The 16,133-nt window shown below is 41.5% G+C and overlaps 1 protein-coding gene across 7 annotated transcripts in view; it reads right to left on the minus strand.

The window, feature by feature from the left end:
* The window catches only part of ZNF800 (zinc finger protein 800), a 69,229-nt gene that overhangs the window by 38,099 nt on the left and 14,997 nt on the right, over positions 1–16,133 (minus strand). For 5 of the 7 annotated variants that reach the window (XM_051848018.2, XM_051848017.2, XM_051848019.2 and 2 more), the window contains 2 exons: positions 6,180–6,323; positions 29–1,721 (listed from right to left, as the gene is read on the minus strand). In XM_051848018.2, coding sequence (XP_051703978.1) covers positions 29–1,721; positions 6,180–6,323 — 1,837 coding nt within the window. 7 annotated transcript variants of the gene reach the window in all.

The following is a 16,133-nucleotide window of genomic DNA, read 5'->3' on the forward strand; positions in this document are numbered from 1 at the left end:
AAGCAAAACTCTGTTAACTGTTCCTCACCAGACAAGAGCCTTAGATCTTGTACTTCGGCCTTTGGTTTTGTTTCCTTCAGGTGAATTAGAAGCATTTGCCTTATGAGTTTTCTTATGATGTTCAAGATAAGTCTTTTTGGCAAATGCCTTTCCACATTTATTGCATCTGTGAAGAGAAAAGTTTTTTGTGACTTTTACTTCAATACCGACGTCTGCTACTTCGTACTTTTTACTAGGAGAATTAGAAGTGCCATCGTGTTTTGATTCACTATGTTTTGCTTCGTCCCTTGAAGGGCCTCTTTTTGCCACTTTATTTAGAACAAAATCAATAGGCTTTTTTATAGCTCTGATCTCTAAACTAGCTGTTATTTTCCCAAGATAGCGAGATGACTTTTTATGAACCACAGTTATATGTCGGATCACATCGCGTTTCCGCCGAGTTTCGTAAGTGCAAAGAGGACACTTGTAAAATTTAACATAAATGTTATTTCCATCTGTGTGCAACTCAATGTGTTTAGTCAAGTTTTGTTTAGAAGTAAACTGACGTTTACAAAGTTTACAGTAAAGTTGCTTAAAGTCAAAGCCAGCTGAGAGCTTGGGTTTCCTGGGTTTTTGCAGGCCACCTGCAGCCGACGGACTAGTTGATTTAGGACTTTCAGAGTCTTGCTTAACTTTATTTTTCTGTGCTGCCGGTGTGTTCTTTTTTTCATTTGAATGATTTGTTCCCTTTAATTCATTCTGTGGAGAATGGGTAATGGAAGGGGGTGAAGATTCTACAGAATCTGCTGGTTCAACTTTAACTTTTATTTCTGAACTGTTGGCAGTATTATTAGGGCCTTTCTCTCTTTTAGAGTTTGTTCCAGAAAGAGTTATCTTGTGGACAATTTGCATATGTCTTTTAAGCATTATTTGTGAACTATATTTCCTCTTGCAAAGGAGGCATTTGCATGCAGTTAAATTGTATTCAGCCTTTGAAGACGACTTTTGTTTTCGAGTCTTAAAAGATTTTTTAGGAGAAACAGAATCCAGGAACAAAGGTTGCCCAGGCTTTGTTGCTATATCAGGAGTAATTGAATCCCTCCTTAGTCCTCTATGAACTTCATCAAAATGCCTCCTCACATTCGCTTTTGTAGCAAATGATTTACAACATACTGGACAACTCCTACTTAATGGAACTAGAACATTCTTAGTGCGTCCTTTAGAGGGCTGATTTGGATTCTTTCGTGTTTCAATGTACTTTTTTAGTTCCTCCATCTTTTTCTTGTGTACTTTTCGAATGTGGCGACGAACACCTCGTCTAGAATTGAATTCTTTTCTACAAAGACAACATATCAACTGGTGGCCAAAATCAGAATTGTCTGAAGTTTCCAAGTCAACCTGTGACTCCTGAGGTTGTTCATCTGGTGCAGGTGCAGCTTCATCTGCAACAATCTCAACAGGCGGGGGCTCTTCAGCTTCCACCTCAGTGTCTGTAACTGGCACTGTTTTCGGCTGCTCGGCAGTAGCTTCCTGTATTTCCACTTCAGCTTGTTCAGGAGTACTGCTTGACTCTGTTACTTCAGTAGGATTATCAGTCCTTGAAATATACTGGAACACTGCATTCTGATTTGTTTCTATGGGTTCTAGCTTAATAATATATTCTCGCTTGTCCACACTTGGATATATGGCTTCTAGGAGATCGTTTATGGCTTGGCTTTGTTTATCATTTACATCAGGAAGGTCTGTTAAGGAAAAAAACAACATTTTAATCTGGAATAATTAGCCTGCTATAGCCCACTAATATTTTAACATGTAATATGAGCCTCTTCCTTAAAATTTATCACTTTATTGGTTCATAGTTATTTTTATAAGAGCATCATCTACTCTTTAGTATTTTATGAAGATAAAAACTAGTATTCATTAATCTAAAATATGCCTTCATTTAAATTCTCATCATGGCACACAACTGTTAAGGAACAGGTGCAATCTGAACAGCTATTTCTGCCTCTAAGTGCCTTTAATATAAAACATAAGAACATGGGTGTCCCAACAATAAAAATAGTATTTCATGCTTTAATTTCAATGTTTTAGACTAGCAAAGGCAATTCAAAGTTCTCAAAATCCAGGATGCATAAAATATCATGAAGAATGTTACTGTGTAAGTAAAATTATCATTTTTAAAGAAAACATAACAGCATTCCTATTCATCTATAATAATTAATCTCTTCTAATCATATGGGGACATTTGACTATCTTAGGGAAATGAGAAAGCTAAGATTGTAAGCAATCATATAAACATGAATGGAGAAATATTTGCTAAATTTAGTCCTACTATATGTCTTCTTAACATGACACAACTTTTTTGAAACAAATGGTTTAAAACTATAAATTTATTTCAAAAGTAGAGCAAGTTGTATTTTCTTGCATAATAAGCAACCAAATATCCTCCTGTAACCAAGCTGCCTAACATTGCTTATATTTCCATATACAACCCTACAATCTAACTACAATAGCACCAAATCTAATCCATGTTTTTAGGTATGGAGAAACAATTCATGACAGCAATGAGTATTGTCAAAGACTACACAATAATCTGGCAATGCCTTCACCTATTTCACTCAATCAGTAAGGTCTACAAGTGAAAACTAGCAAAGAATAACTACCCCAAATAAACTAATTTTCTAGTAGTATTTTAACTAGAAGGTCAAATTCAAAACTCATCTCTCTAGACTTCCTTTTAATTTATATCTCAGTAATAAAAAGCAGCATAATAAGAAACACTAGTATGAAATTAACAAATATGAAATTTTTGTCTCATCTATGCCTGACAATATACTTTCAGTCAACTTCATGATAACTAAAGCAGCCACTCTGATATTTGGAGTCTGCATTTGTACAGCTGGTGTCAGAATGAAGCTTTTGGCACAGGTTGTGGTTACATTTAAGGTTTGCTTGAGGGCTAAGGCCCACAACAGGGCTTAGGGTTACAGTGACCGTTAGGGCTGGGTTCAGGATTAGAGTGGGAGCCTAATCATCCCCATGCCAAAAAGGTTAAGTTGAAAAATGCATAAAATCCATACAGTATCAGACTGGCAAAATAAGTTTTATCTTTTGTTAAGTCCACAAAGTTAAATCTCTGAATAAGAAATAAGTACCTTATTATTAAATATTTTAAGGAATTTTTGTTAATTACTTTAAGACAAAAAAATACTATCATATATCCTGCTAACTTAATTATATAGGAACAGGACATTCAATTCTACAAATATCTGGTTCTGCAGACTTTATTATTGTGCTACCCGCCTTCATCACATAGCTATTTCTGATCTGAAGTTAGCCTGCTACACAATCTAGTATCTGATAAAGAGAGACCTAAATAAACTTCACTGAGAACAAATCTAATCCTCAAATGGAGACCCAAAAACACTAGAAGATTTTTAAATGCTCTCTACTATTCTCAAGAAATCAGTTAATTTACCCATTCTTTGTTCTTTATTTCCAACCTTCTGATTTACTTAAAGAGAAATAAAGGGATCCTATCTGGTAATAAGTTATTAAAAAAATAAAAAGACAGGGGCTGGCGTTGTGGTACAGCGGGTTAAGGCCCTGGCCTGCAATGTCAGCATCCCATATGGATGCCGGTTCAAGTCCAGGCTGCTCCACTTCTGATCCAGCTCTGCTGTGGCCTGGGAAAACAGCAGAAGATGACCCAAGTCCTTGGGCCCCTGAACCTGCATGGGAGACCCAGAAGAAGCTCCTGGCTCTTGGCTCCTAGCTTCAGATCACCTCAGCTCTGGCCATGGCAGCCATCTGAGGAGTGAAACAACAGATAGAAGACCTCTCTCTCTGGCTCTACCTCTCTTTTCTCTCTGTAACTGTCTTTCAAATAAATAATAAAATAAGTCTTTAAAAATAAATAAATAGGCCGGCGCCACGGCTCACTAGGCTAATCCTCCGCCTTATGGTGCCGGCACACCGGGTTCTAGTCCCGGTCGGGGCGCCGGATTCTGTCCCGGTTGCCCCTCTTCCAGGCCAGCTCTCTGCTGTGGCCAGGGAGTGCAGTGGAGGATGGCCCAAGTGCTTGGGCCCTGCACCCCATGGGAGACCAGGAGAAGTACCTGGCTCCTGCCATCGGATCAGCGCGGTGCGCCGGCCGCAGTGGCCATTGAAGGGTGAACCAACAGCAAAGGAAGACCTTTCTCTCTGTCTCTCTCTCTCACTGTCCACTCTGCCTGTCAAAAAAATAAAAATAAAAAATAAATAAATAAATAGATAAATAATAAAAAAATAGAGTGTTTGGCCCAAAGGCTAAGATGCTGCTTGGGACACTTACATCTCATACTGGATTCAAGTCCCAGCTCCACTCCCTAGTCCAGCTTCCTGCTAATGCACATGTCCCTGCCTCTCAAATAGAAGGAATTTAAAAATTTTTGTTAAAGAAGAAAAAGGGGAAAATATCAAGAAGTTGGTTCTCTTTAAGATAGCATTAATATTTTAACTTATAAATACCTTGAATATAAGCCATATGACCTGTATTAGATTTTTTTTTACCTGAGCATTTATTTCTTCTCTTTTTTGAGACATCGTATTTTTCATTTATATTATAGCCAAAGGCTTAAGTGCCCTACTAAATAAAGAGTTCAACAAATAAAATGTAAGATGATTGCAGTCCAGCAGGAAACAGGCAAGGACCATAAACAATAATCAAATGAGAAGATGTTCAACTTCACTCATATAAATTGTAAAAGTCACAGAATCACTAAAACTACAGTAGTGTACAATTCTTATCGATCTGTTTGACAAACACTTAAAATTTCAGAAAATACTGTATTTGCCCCAAACCTAATAAACACGGGCATTTCTTTTTCTTTCTTTTTTAATTTTTAGCTTCCATATAAAAGGGAAAACATGCGGTCTGGCCTATTTCACTCAATACGATGTCCTCCCGTTCCAGCCATTTTGCTGCAAAGGTCAGGATTTCATTCTTTTTAATAGCTGAATAATATCCAGTGTGTGTGTGTGTGTGTGTATGCACATCTTAATCCACTCATCTGATGATGGAGATCTTATTTATTCCATATTTTCACTACTGTGAACAATGCTCCTATAAACATGGTAAAGCAGATACCTCTTTGTTAAAATGAGTTCACAGCTTTTGGGTACAAATCCAAATAGTAGTTTTGTTGGATCATATGGCAGGTCTATTTCTAGTTTCTTAAGAAATAGGGATGCTGTGATGCAGTGGGTTGAGGCCATGGCCTGCAGTGCCAGCATCCCATGAGCACCAGTTCAATTCCCAGTTGTTCCACTTCTGTTCCAGCTCCCTGCTAATGCACTTGGGAAAAGCTGTAGATGACAGCCCAAGTCCTTGGGCCCCGCACCCAAATGGGAGATCAGGAAGAAGCTCCTGCCTCCTGACTGGCTCAGTTCCAGCTGTTGCAGCCTTTTGGGGAGTGAACCATCAGATAGAAGACCTCTCTCTGTCTCTACCTCTCTCTCTGTAACTCTGTCTTTCAAATAAATAGAACTTTTTTTTTTTTTTTTTTTTTTGACAGGCAGAATTACAGAGAGTGAGGGGCAGGGGGAGAGAAAGGTCTTCCTTCCGTTGGTTCACCCCCCAAATGGCCACTATAGCCGGCGCACTGCGCAGATACGAAGCCAAAAGCCAAGTGCTTCCTCCTGGTCTCCCACGTGGGTGCAGGGCCCAAGCACTTGGGCCATCCTCCACTGCCTTCCCAGGCCAGAGCAGAGAGCTGGACTGGAAGAGGAGCAACCAGGACAGAATCCGGTGCCCCAACCGGGACTAGAACCCAGTGTGCTGGTGCCACAGGCGGAGGATTAGCCTAGTGAGCTGTGGTGCCGGCTCAAATAAATAAATCTTAAAAAAAAAAAAAAAAAGAAAGAAAGAAATAAATATTCACACTGCTTTCCACAGTGGCTGCACTCACTTAAAAACTAATATTTTAATACAAATAAATGTAATCTTAAATCTAACTTCTTATATATATTTAGGAAAATTCAAGTGGAAAAAATTATGAAAGTATCTATGAAACTGAATATCACATTGAGTAAAGTACTTCATTCTATTCTCCATTATTAAATTATCTATAATATTGATACCACTTTAATGCAAATGTATAGTTATAGTATAAGAATACCTAGCTATAAAAGGCATAACTGATTATATGAATAAAACTTACTGTCATCCATCTGGAGACTTGGTGGGCAGTAGAATTTTTTATGGGTAATTAAATTTGGTAATCCTCTGAAGAGACTGCGACATAATTTACATTCAAAAATAGTGTCCACATCTTTTAACAAAATATGCTTAAGTTGTTTAGTTCCTGAGAAAAAAAAGAAAGGAAAACTTAACATAAAAGGTAATTTTAACATGCATTTTTAAACTGAGCAACCACTGTTTACAATCCAAAAGTGCAGTTGCTCTTTGAAAACAAAATATTGCCACTGCCAATTTCTACCACAGTATATAAGAACTAAGTTATAAACTACATTCTAAGCAAAAATCTACTATCATTTGGACAGCTAAAACGGATGCTTTTTCTACTTCAGCCACATACTTGATCTTAGCCAAAAGGCTGAGAAGCGATTCTACTTCAACCAATTAATTCCTGGGATAGACTAAGGCAGAGGTTCTGACATCCAGTTGATCACTACAATGGGTTAGGAATAAAGATGCAGGCAACCTTCCCCTTGAGATTCCAACTCAACATTCTGGAGTAGGCAGAAAATTTAAATGGCCCACCACTTCCAGCACAACGGTTTAGCTGGTTCTGCCAGCTCTTTCCTGCATTAGGAAGTGAACAAGGAGATTTTTAATACATATTCCCTTAATTCCTTGAAGAAGTCTGAAATTTTATCACATGATTGCCTGTAAGTTCTCTTTTTAAATTCAGCTCCAATTACTTTAAGTTCTGGGCCAACATGGGATTTTGGCTTTTTAGTGCTATACTAGGGAATCTTTGTCCTTAATGAGAGATAATTTTGAATTTTGCTTAGGCTTCCTAACAGTACTATCAATTTATTCAAAGCCTCTCTCCCACAAAACATTTACCCCAATTGCAATTAATAAGCACTGATGTGGTTACTGGTTAAATGCTCTTCTTTACTAGATTATAAATTCCACAGCAGGCAACACCAAGCCTATCTTATAGCTACAAAGTGTTCAGCTCTAATAATGCTCAGTAAGTATTTGTTAAAGAAGCGCCAGTGAATCAGAGGATCTAAGCTTTATGATGGAAGGTCAAAACGTGAAGAAAACAGTAAATGAAAACAAGAATATAACCTTGAAAATAAAAATACACACCAGGAACAAAATACACATGGAAGACCTTTTGTCACAACTTGCTACAGGTCTTTAACACAGGTAGGCTGACAAAACTGATCTGTAGTACCTTATTAATTACTGTGTTTTTAGTTTCCTCGAGTGAAAAATAATAAGGGTTCAGTGTTGTGGCACTGAGGGTAAAGCCAACACTTGCGACGCCAACATCCCACATGGGCACCGGTTCATGTCCTGGCTGCTTCACTCCTGATCAGCTCCCTGACAATGGTCTGGGGAAAGCAACGGAAAATGGCCCAAGTATTTGGGCTCCTGCTACCTGCATGGAGTCCCAGATGAAGCTCCCTGCTCATGACTTTGGCCCAGCTCAGCCCTGGCCATTGCCATTATTTGGGGGAGTGAATCAGTGCATCAAAGATCTCTGTCTCTCCCTCTTTCTGTAACTCTGACTTTCAAATAAATAAATAAACCTTCTTAAAAAAAAGATAATAATATTGAAGGAGAAAAAACCTAAGTGCCCTGAAAAATACCTTTAAGACTATGTAGGTGCAAAACTTTCTGTCATTCAATAAGCACTTGACTACCTATCAAACTCTGGCACTACTAATGAGAATCAGGTATGAAGTATCTTATTACCATAATTAATATTGTAGAGTTTAGAAAAGTTAAATGTTTCCATCAAATGATTCAATCAATTTATAGTATGTTTACGTGTGATTTTTAAAGTGTACTGTACCATTTTTAAGACAGGTCAGCTCTCAAAATTCTCAGAATCTGATTGATTACCAGTTCTTAGAACTTTACTGTCTAGAGATTCCAAATCTGGTACTAATTAGTTGTGCAACCTTAAAGAGCTATATCATGCTTGCACTTCAGTTTACCTATCTTACAAAACACAAGGCAAAACTCATCTTGAAGAACTATGAAAGAAAATTGAGTTTAAGTCCCAGAAACTTTAAATTGTACACCTGCATTTCTACTGGAAAAAAATTAAGACAAGGAAGTGTACTGGTACCAGTGGGATGATAAACAGATTTCTGCACACTCATTCTAAAAGACCTGCTGGACCCAAAATTAGAGATTCAATTCTGAATTTAAAGACATCAATAAATATTGAAGAGGAACAAGGAAATAACATGAACTAGGTTTAACCTGGGAATTTAACGAAGATTTAAACAGAAAGTGCATGGTAGCAGATTTAAAGCATGCAATAGTCTGTAAACAACAACAGATCATGCATAAAGAAGTCAAAGGTAAAAATATCCATAAAGCAGACGTCTGACTTGGTCTCCCAGGTTCTCTCAACCATATCAGACCCAACACACTACTAATTTCTTTTCCCCTGGCAGCAAGCAAGCTAGCAAAGCTCACTGAAGAGCATGCACCTGACAGCCCAGGCAGGCATCCCAGCAAAGAACTGAGAACACAAACGGCATTTAGACGAGTCTGTATGGGTACAGGCCCACTATCTCTCCTCCTGCCTCCCCTTTTGTGGGATACTGCTGTGTGGAGGCCTTTATGGGACACATCAATTTCTTAATCAGCCCTAGTTATTCAAGCTATATTCAGCAGGAAGTACCTATTTATTATCAATAAACATCTAAAAACATCTGACCCTGACTTTGACTAATCAATCATCAATCACAAATACTTCCCCTCGGCACACCCGTGCACACACACACACACACACACACAGTTACTATTGATCCAGACATACCAAATTTCTTTGAGTTCTAGAGATAATACCAAATGTTCTTTCTCCCTCACTTTTCAAGCTTCACCTACATTTTTCTTTTTTCTCTCTGGCTGTATCAATTCTCCCACTTCCCTAGTCTAGATCACTTACAATAATCCTTCAGATCCCAGGGTAGATGCAAGCCTTCTGACACTTTGTAAGAACTTATCACTGGCCAGCGCCGTGGCTCAATAGGCTAATCCTCCACCTTGCGGCGCCGGCACACCGGGTTCTAGTCCCGGTCGGGGTGCCGGATTCTTTCCCGGTTGCCCCTCTTCCAGGCCAGCTCTCTGCTGTGGCCCGGGAAGGCAGTGGAGGATGGCCCAAGTCCTTGGGCCCTGCACCCCATGGGAGACCAGAAGCACCTGGCTCCTGCCTTTGGATCAGCGTGGTGCGCCGGCCGCAGTGCACCAGCCGTGGTGGCCATTGGAGGGTGAACCAACGGCAAAAGGAAGACCTTTCTCTCTGTCTCTCTATCCACTCTGCCTATCAAAAAAAAAAAAAAAAAAAAAAAAAAAACAACACACACTTATCACTTATACTCTCTATCACTCTGTACATCCTGAACTAGTTTATCCTCCTCTTGTAATTAATTACTTTCTGTATCCCCATTAAACTGGAGATCTAGGAGAACAGAGAAGGCTCACAGTGTATTCCAGGTCCTCAGGTTAAATGGCACATGGAGAACCCTGTTTAAGAAAATCTTCTCTAAAGAACTGAAAATTAATCTTGATGTGAATGGAAGGGGAGAGGGAGCAAGAGATGGGAGGGTTGCGGGTGGGAGGGAAGTTATGGGGGAAAAAGCCACTGTAATCCAAAAGCTGTACTTTGGAAATTTATATTTATTAAATAAAAGTTAAACAAAGAGAAAAAAAAGAAAACCTTCTCTAAAAATAAGGTTTTTTTTTAATCTATGTAAAATGGACATGGGAGGTCAAAATTATCTTAAAGACTTCCTAATTATACTTTCTACATTTTACAAATGAGAAAAATAAGTGTGTCTCATTTGTGGGGAGCAACTCGGACTAGACTGAGTTACTGGAATTAAGACTTATTCTATGCATCTGCTCTCCCACAATATGGCGCTGGGAGAGGAGGAAACAGCTTCTACACAGCTGCCTCCAGTTCAACCAATAAACAGCAGGACCTGCTCCTGATTGGAGGAGAGCAGCGTGCTCCGCGTGTGGGTAGCAGAGTTGGGATTGGTGGAAGAGGACTATAAAGGAGGAGAGAGACAACATGCATGAGGAACATCTATCTGAAGGAACACCCGTGCAGCCCCCAAGAGAGCCGGCCGGCGGTGTGCCACTCCCCCGCAGAAGTGGGGAAAGTGGCAGGGGGAACCGCCCTTCCACGGAGGTGGAAGGGACGGTAGCCAACCCGGGAAGAACCAGCAGCAAACCCAAGAAGGGCCGAGCAGACGGAAGAACAGCGCAGGGTCCTGTGTGGTTCCTCCACGAAGAGGGGGAGCGACATAATGGTGCCGTGACTCGGATATGAAGCCTAGGCAGGGTTTAGTGTTGCTCCTCCATGAGGAGGGGGAGCGACACTCATTCACAAATACAGACTACAATAAAAACAAAATCATTTTCTCTGTGCTGCTTTCAGGCACCATTCAAAGCTTTATGGGAGCAGGCATTTGACCTGCTTGAGATGCCCGAGCCCATCTGGGAGTGCCTGGGTTCATTCCCAGCTCCAACACTGACTCTAGCTTCTTGTCGGAAGGCAGCAGTGATGGTTCAAAGGACTACATTCCCACCACCAAAAAGAAGATCCGGACTGAGTTCCCGGCTCCAGCTTCAGTTACAGCTTTAGCCTTCGGGCCTTTAAAGGCATTTAGGGAATGAAACAGCAGATTGCAGGGAGGGGGTTGTCTCTCTCTCTTTCTCTCTGTCTCTTTCTCTCAAAATAAATAGTCTTTTAACAAGAAAAAAAAAAGGAATAACTTGTTCTCGGAGATGAAATAATTAAAAATAAATGAAGTAAAGGTTTTACGTTTTTCCATAGGAATGTAATGGCTGTTTTCAATATCAGCTACCATTTTCTGATTGCTTTGCTCACTTAAAATTAGACACAGAAGGGGCCGACGCTGTGGTGTAGCAGTTAAAGCCACCGCCTGCAGTGCTGGCATCCCATATGGGTGCCGGTTTGAGTCCTGGCTGCTCCTCTTCCTGTCCAGCTCTCTGCTATGGCCTGGGAAAGCAGTAGAAGATGGCCCAAGTGCTTGGGCCCCTGCATGTGCATGGGAGACTCAGAAGAAGCTCCTGGCTCCTGGCTTCGGACTGGCACAGCTCTGGACGTTGTGACCATGTGGGGAGTGAACCAGTGGATGGAAGACCTCTCTCTCTCTCTCTCTGCCTTTCAAATAAATAATAAATCTTTTTTAAAAAAAGATTAGATACAGACAACCAACTGTGCACCTCTCTCAATAGCTAAAACTTCCTGTGACCCGAGACATCCCGCATGATCATCTAGACAGCCATACAGTTCTTCTACTCTAGATCCTGACAAACAGAAAGTCATGCCTGCCTTCTAATTACTCCTTACACTCTTTCACTCTTTCTTGCCTTAATTGGTTTTTTTTTTTGAAAGGCAGAGTTAAAGAGAGGCAGAGAGAGAAGGAGGGGGAGGGAGGGAGAGAGAGAGAGAGAAAGAGAGAGAGAGAGAAAGTTGTCTTGCATCCACTGGTTCACTCCCTAGATGGCACAACAGTCGGAGTTGCGTCAATCCGAAGCCAGGAGCTCCTCTGGGTCTCCCACACAGGTGCAAGGGCCCAAACACTTGGGCCATCTTCTGCTACTTTTCCCAAGCCAACAGAAGAGAGCTGGATCGGAAGTGGAGCACCCAGGACACAGCCCAGCACTCAGATGAGATGCCACATACCTGCTATGCCATAACATCAGTCCCACTACTGTGGGGAGCAACTTGGACTAGACTAAGTTACTGGAATTAAGACTTATTCTATGCATCTGCTCTCCCACAATATGGCGCTGGGAGAGAAGAAAACAGCTTCTACACAGCTGCCTCCAGTTCAGCCAATAAACTGTAGGACTTGCTCCTGATTGGAGGAGAGCAGCGTACTCGGCGTGTGGGCTGCCAAGTTGGGATTGGTGGAAGAGGACTATAAAGGAGGAGAGAGACGGCATGCACCAGGAACATCTAAGGGGAACACCTGTGCAGCCCCCAAGAGAGCCGGCCGGCGGAGTGCCGCTCCCCTGCGGAAGTGGGGAATGTGGCAGGGGGAACCGCCCTTCCACGGAGGTGGAAGGGACGGTAGCCAACCCGGGAAGAACCAGCAGCAAACCCAAGAAGGGCCGAGCAGACGGAAGAACAGCGCAGGGTCCTGTGTGGTTCCTCCACGAAGAGGGGGAGCGACATAATGGTGCCGTGACTCGGATATGAAGCCTAGGCAGGGTTTAGTGTCGTTCCTCCACGAAGACGGGGAGCGACATAATGGTGCCGTGACTCGGATATGACGCCTAGGCAGGGTTTAGTGTTGTTCCTCCACGAAGACGGGGAGCGACACACTACTACTAGTATCTTTAAAAAACAAAACAAAAACAAAAAACTAAGCCCCTCAAGGGGCAAAAGTGTTTATACCTAAAGAGTAATTAATTAGTGTATATCCCAGATTTTCATATATAATAGCTAATCAATAAAATAAACTTTATCAAAGGTTTATCTGTCCTACTCCTTAGCAGCAAGTTTACTACAGTACTAATAAAGTATTTTTTTCAAAAGGAATTTGCATAGCAGTCACTTTATAACAGAATATTAATTCTACCTTTTCTGTGCTGGACAAAGACAAGCTTTCATTTTTTCTCCTTAATATGCTGACATTTTAGTCAATAATCATTTTAAAGCTGTGACAAAGTGTTTTTTACATGGCATACCACGTGACTGTTGGTGGCTCACGCGAGTTCATTCTTCTTTAGGATAATTTTTAATCACAGTATTTAATCCCAACATTGCAAGCAAATCTACATATCTCATCAAAACTCTTGAAGGAAATTTCTAACCTATCATCCCTTATGGGGTGGGGAACTCTTTTCTGCCAAGGACCATCTGAATATTTGTAACATCACTCATGGGCCATACAAAATTATCAACTTAAAAATTAGCCTGCTACAAACATATTCAATTTGGAGTCCTCCTACAGCAGTAGCCTTGGCACTACCAGCCCATATGATTTTAAGGGCCTTATATGGCCTAAGACCCAAAGTTCCCTACTCCTGTAAGAACTCAAAGGTAAAAACTAAGAAAGCTTTGGGGCTGGTGCTGTGGCGTAGCAGGTTAAACTGCTGCCTGCGATGCTGGCATCCCATACAGGTGCCAGTTCAAGTCCCATATGCTCTGCACCTACTTTGGATCCAGCTTTCTGCTGATAAGCGTAGGAAAGCAGCAGAAGATGGTCCAAGTATTTGGGCAACTGAGAACCAGATGAAGCTCCTGCCTTTAGCCTGGCCCACACCCAGTGATTGGGACCATGGGGGAAGTGAACCAGCAGATGAAAAATATGTCTCTGTCCTCCCTCTCTCTCTGTAATTTTGACTTTCAAATAAATAAATAAATCTTTTAAAAAGAAAACGTAAAACAGAAATTGTCGGCCGGCACCGCGGCTCAATAGGCTAATCCTCCACCTTGCGGCGCCGGCACACCGGGTTCTAGTCCCAGTCGGGGTGCCGGATTTTTTTCCCGGTTGCCCCTTTTCCAGGCCAGCTCTCTCCTGTGGCCCGGGAAGGCAGTGGAGGATGGCCCAAGAGCTTGTGCCCTGCACCCCATGGGAGACCAGGAGAAGCACCTGGCTCCTGCCTTCAGATCAGCGCGGTGCGCCGGCCGCAGCGCACCAGCTGTGGCGGCCACTGGAGGGTGAACCAATGGCAAAGAAGACCTTTCTCTCTGTCTCTCTCACTATCCACTCTGCCTGTTTAAAAAAAAAAAAAAAATCACAGAAATTGTCATACTGAAATCATGATCTATAAGAGTTGGTTAAAAAACTAGATTTATTATGGAAGATTAACACATACCAAAATAAATTTATAAGTAGAATAAAATTACTTTAACAGTGCCCACTTGGTGAATCCTTTAGTTTAATCTAATAAACACTCATTGAGCACCTATTAAATACCAGGTAAAATGTTACTCACAGAAAATATTAAAATGAAGGATGTGCCTTATGGTCCTGAGAAATCACAGACTAATATAAAGGACTGTTCTCCAAGGAACACAGCCACAGAGGCATGCTTTGAAGATGAATTTAAGAACAAATCTACATTTTTCTTATTTGTGCAAAAAATATCTACTCCCATTTTAAATTTATTTCTTTTTTATTTTTTTATTTTTGGACAGGCAGAGTGGACAGTGAGAGAGAGAGACAGAAAGGTCTTCCTTTGCCATTGGTTCACCCTCCAATGGCCACTGCAGCCGGCGCGCTGTGGCCCACACACCCCGCTGATCCGAAGACAGGAGCCAGGTGCTTCTCCTGGTCTCCTATGCGGGTACAGGGCCCAACCACTTGGGCCATCTTCTACTGCTTTCCCAGGCCACAGCAGAGAGCTGGACTGGAAGAGGAGCAACCGGGACAGAATCCAGCACCCCAACTGGGACTAGAACCCGGGGTGCCAGCGCCACAGGCAGAGGATTAGCCTATTGAGCCGCGGCGCCAGTCTCCCATTTTAAATTTCTTACAATTGCTATGTAACAACAACCTCCCCCTAATGTTGCACCAAAAAAAAAGTCCACCATAGCAAATGGCACTCTCCTATGTAACTAGACAAATCACACTTCTGTCCTAAACTTTTGTTACAGAGTCAAGACTGAGACATCATCCTACAGGTACAGCTTATACTAACTGCAATTAAAACTGCTTCAAGTAATTAGGGAAAAAAACTAACAAGTTAAATGAGCAAACCTAAACTTGGGAAATTAATAACAAACCACACAAACTAGTTCTCATTTTTCACTAATATATTCTAAAAGAAAAGTTACAGGGGGCTGGTGCTGTGGCACAGCAGGTTAAAGCCCTGGCCTGAAGCGCCAGCATCCCATATGGGAACCAGTTCTAGTCCCAGCTGCTCCTCTTCCGATCCAGCTCTCTGCTGTGGCCTGGGAAAGCAGTAGAAGATGGCCCAAGTCCTTGGGCTACTTCACCCGTGTGGGAGACCCGGAAGAAGCTCCTAGCTCCTGGTTTCGGATCAGTGCAGCTCCAGTCCTTGCAGTCATCTGGGGAGTTTTCCAGCAGATGGAAGACCTCTCTCTCTTTCTCTCTCTCTAACTCTGTCTTCCAAATAAATAAAATAAATCTTTAAAAAAAAGTTACAATTTATTCTTTAAGAATCAAAAAATATTAAGTTTTCTACACACAGTATTTCAATATATACTACATATAGAATGTTTTTTCCACAGTATTATATTTTTCAAGAATTGAAAAAGATGTTAAACTCAGTGTGAGATGTTAAATTCAAGACAAGTTCTGGACACTGCTATTTTCCCTCCATATCTCAGTTTCTAACCTTAGTGCATTCCACAGTTCCTCTAGCAGACAAGACATTCCAAAGTCATCTCTAACCAGGCGACTTAACCACTAAAAATATTATATTCAACAAAAATCTCCTTAATAAATATCTAAAGACAAAGACAATATACCTTTTACTTGTTATTTAAAATTTTGCTTTGGTTTTTTTTTTTCCCGGGGGGGGGGGTGGTCAAAGAGAAAGATGTAAGTGCTAATAAAGAGGAAGAAAAGGGGCCAGCACTGTGGTGTAGCAGGTAAAGCTGCCACCTGCAGTGCTGGCATCCTATATGGGCACTGGTTCATGACTCAGCAGCTCCACTTTGGATCTGGCTCTCTGCTATGGCCTGGGAAAAAAGATGACCCAAGTACTTAGGCCCCTGCATCGGCATGGGAGACCCAGAAGAAACTCCTGGTTCCTGGCTCCGGGCTTTGGATCGGTCCAGCTCCAGCCGTAGAAGCCAACTGGGGAGTGAACTAGTGGATGGAAGATCTCCTTTTTATTTAATAAAGATTTATTTATTTGAAAGTCAGAGTTACACAGAGAGAAGAAGAGGCAGAGAAAGAGAGAGGTCTTCCATCCGATAGTTCACGCCACAAAGGCTGGA

The sequence above is a fragment of the Oryctolagus cuniculus genome, chromosome 3 (genome assembly GCF_964237555.1).
Source record: "Oryctolagus cuniculus chromosome 3, mOryCun1.1, whole genome shotgun sequence".
In the NCBI taxonomy this organism is placed as follows: domain Eukaryota; kingdom Metazoa; phylum Chordata; class Mammalia; order Lagomorpha; family Leporidae; genus Oryctolagus; species Oryctolagus cuniculus.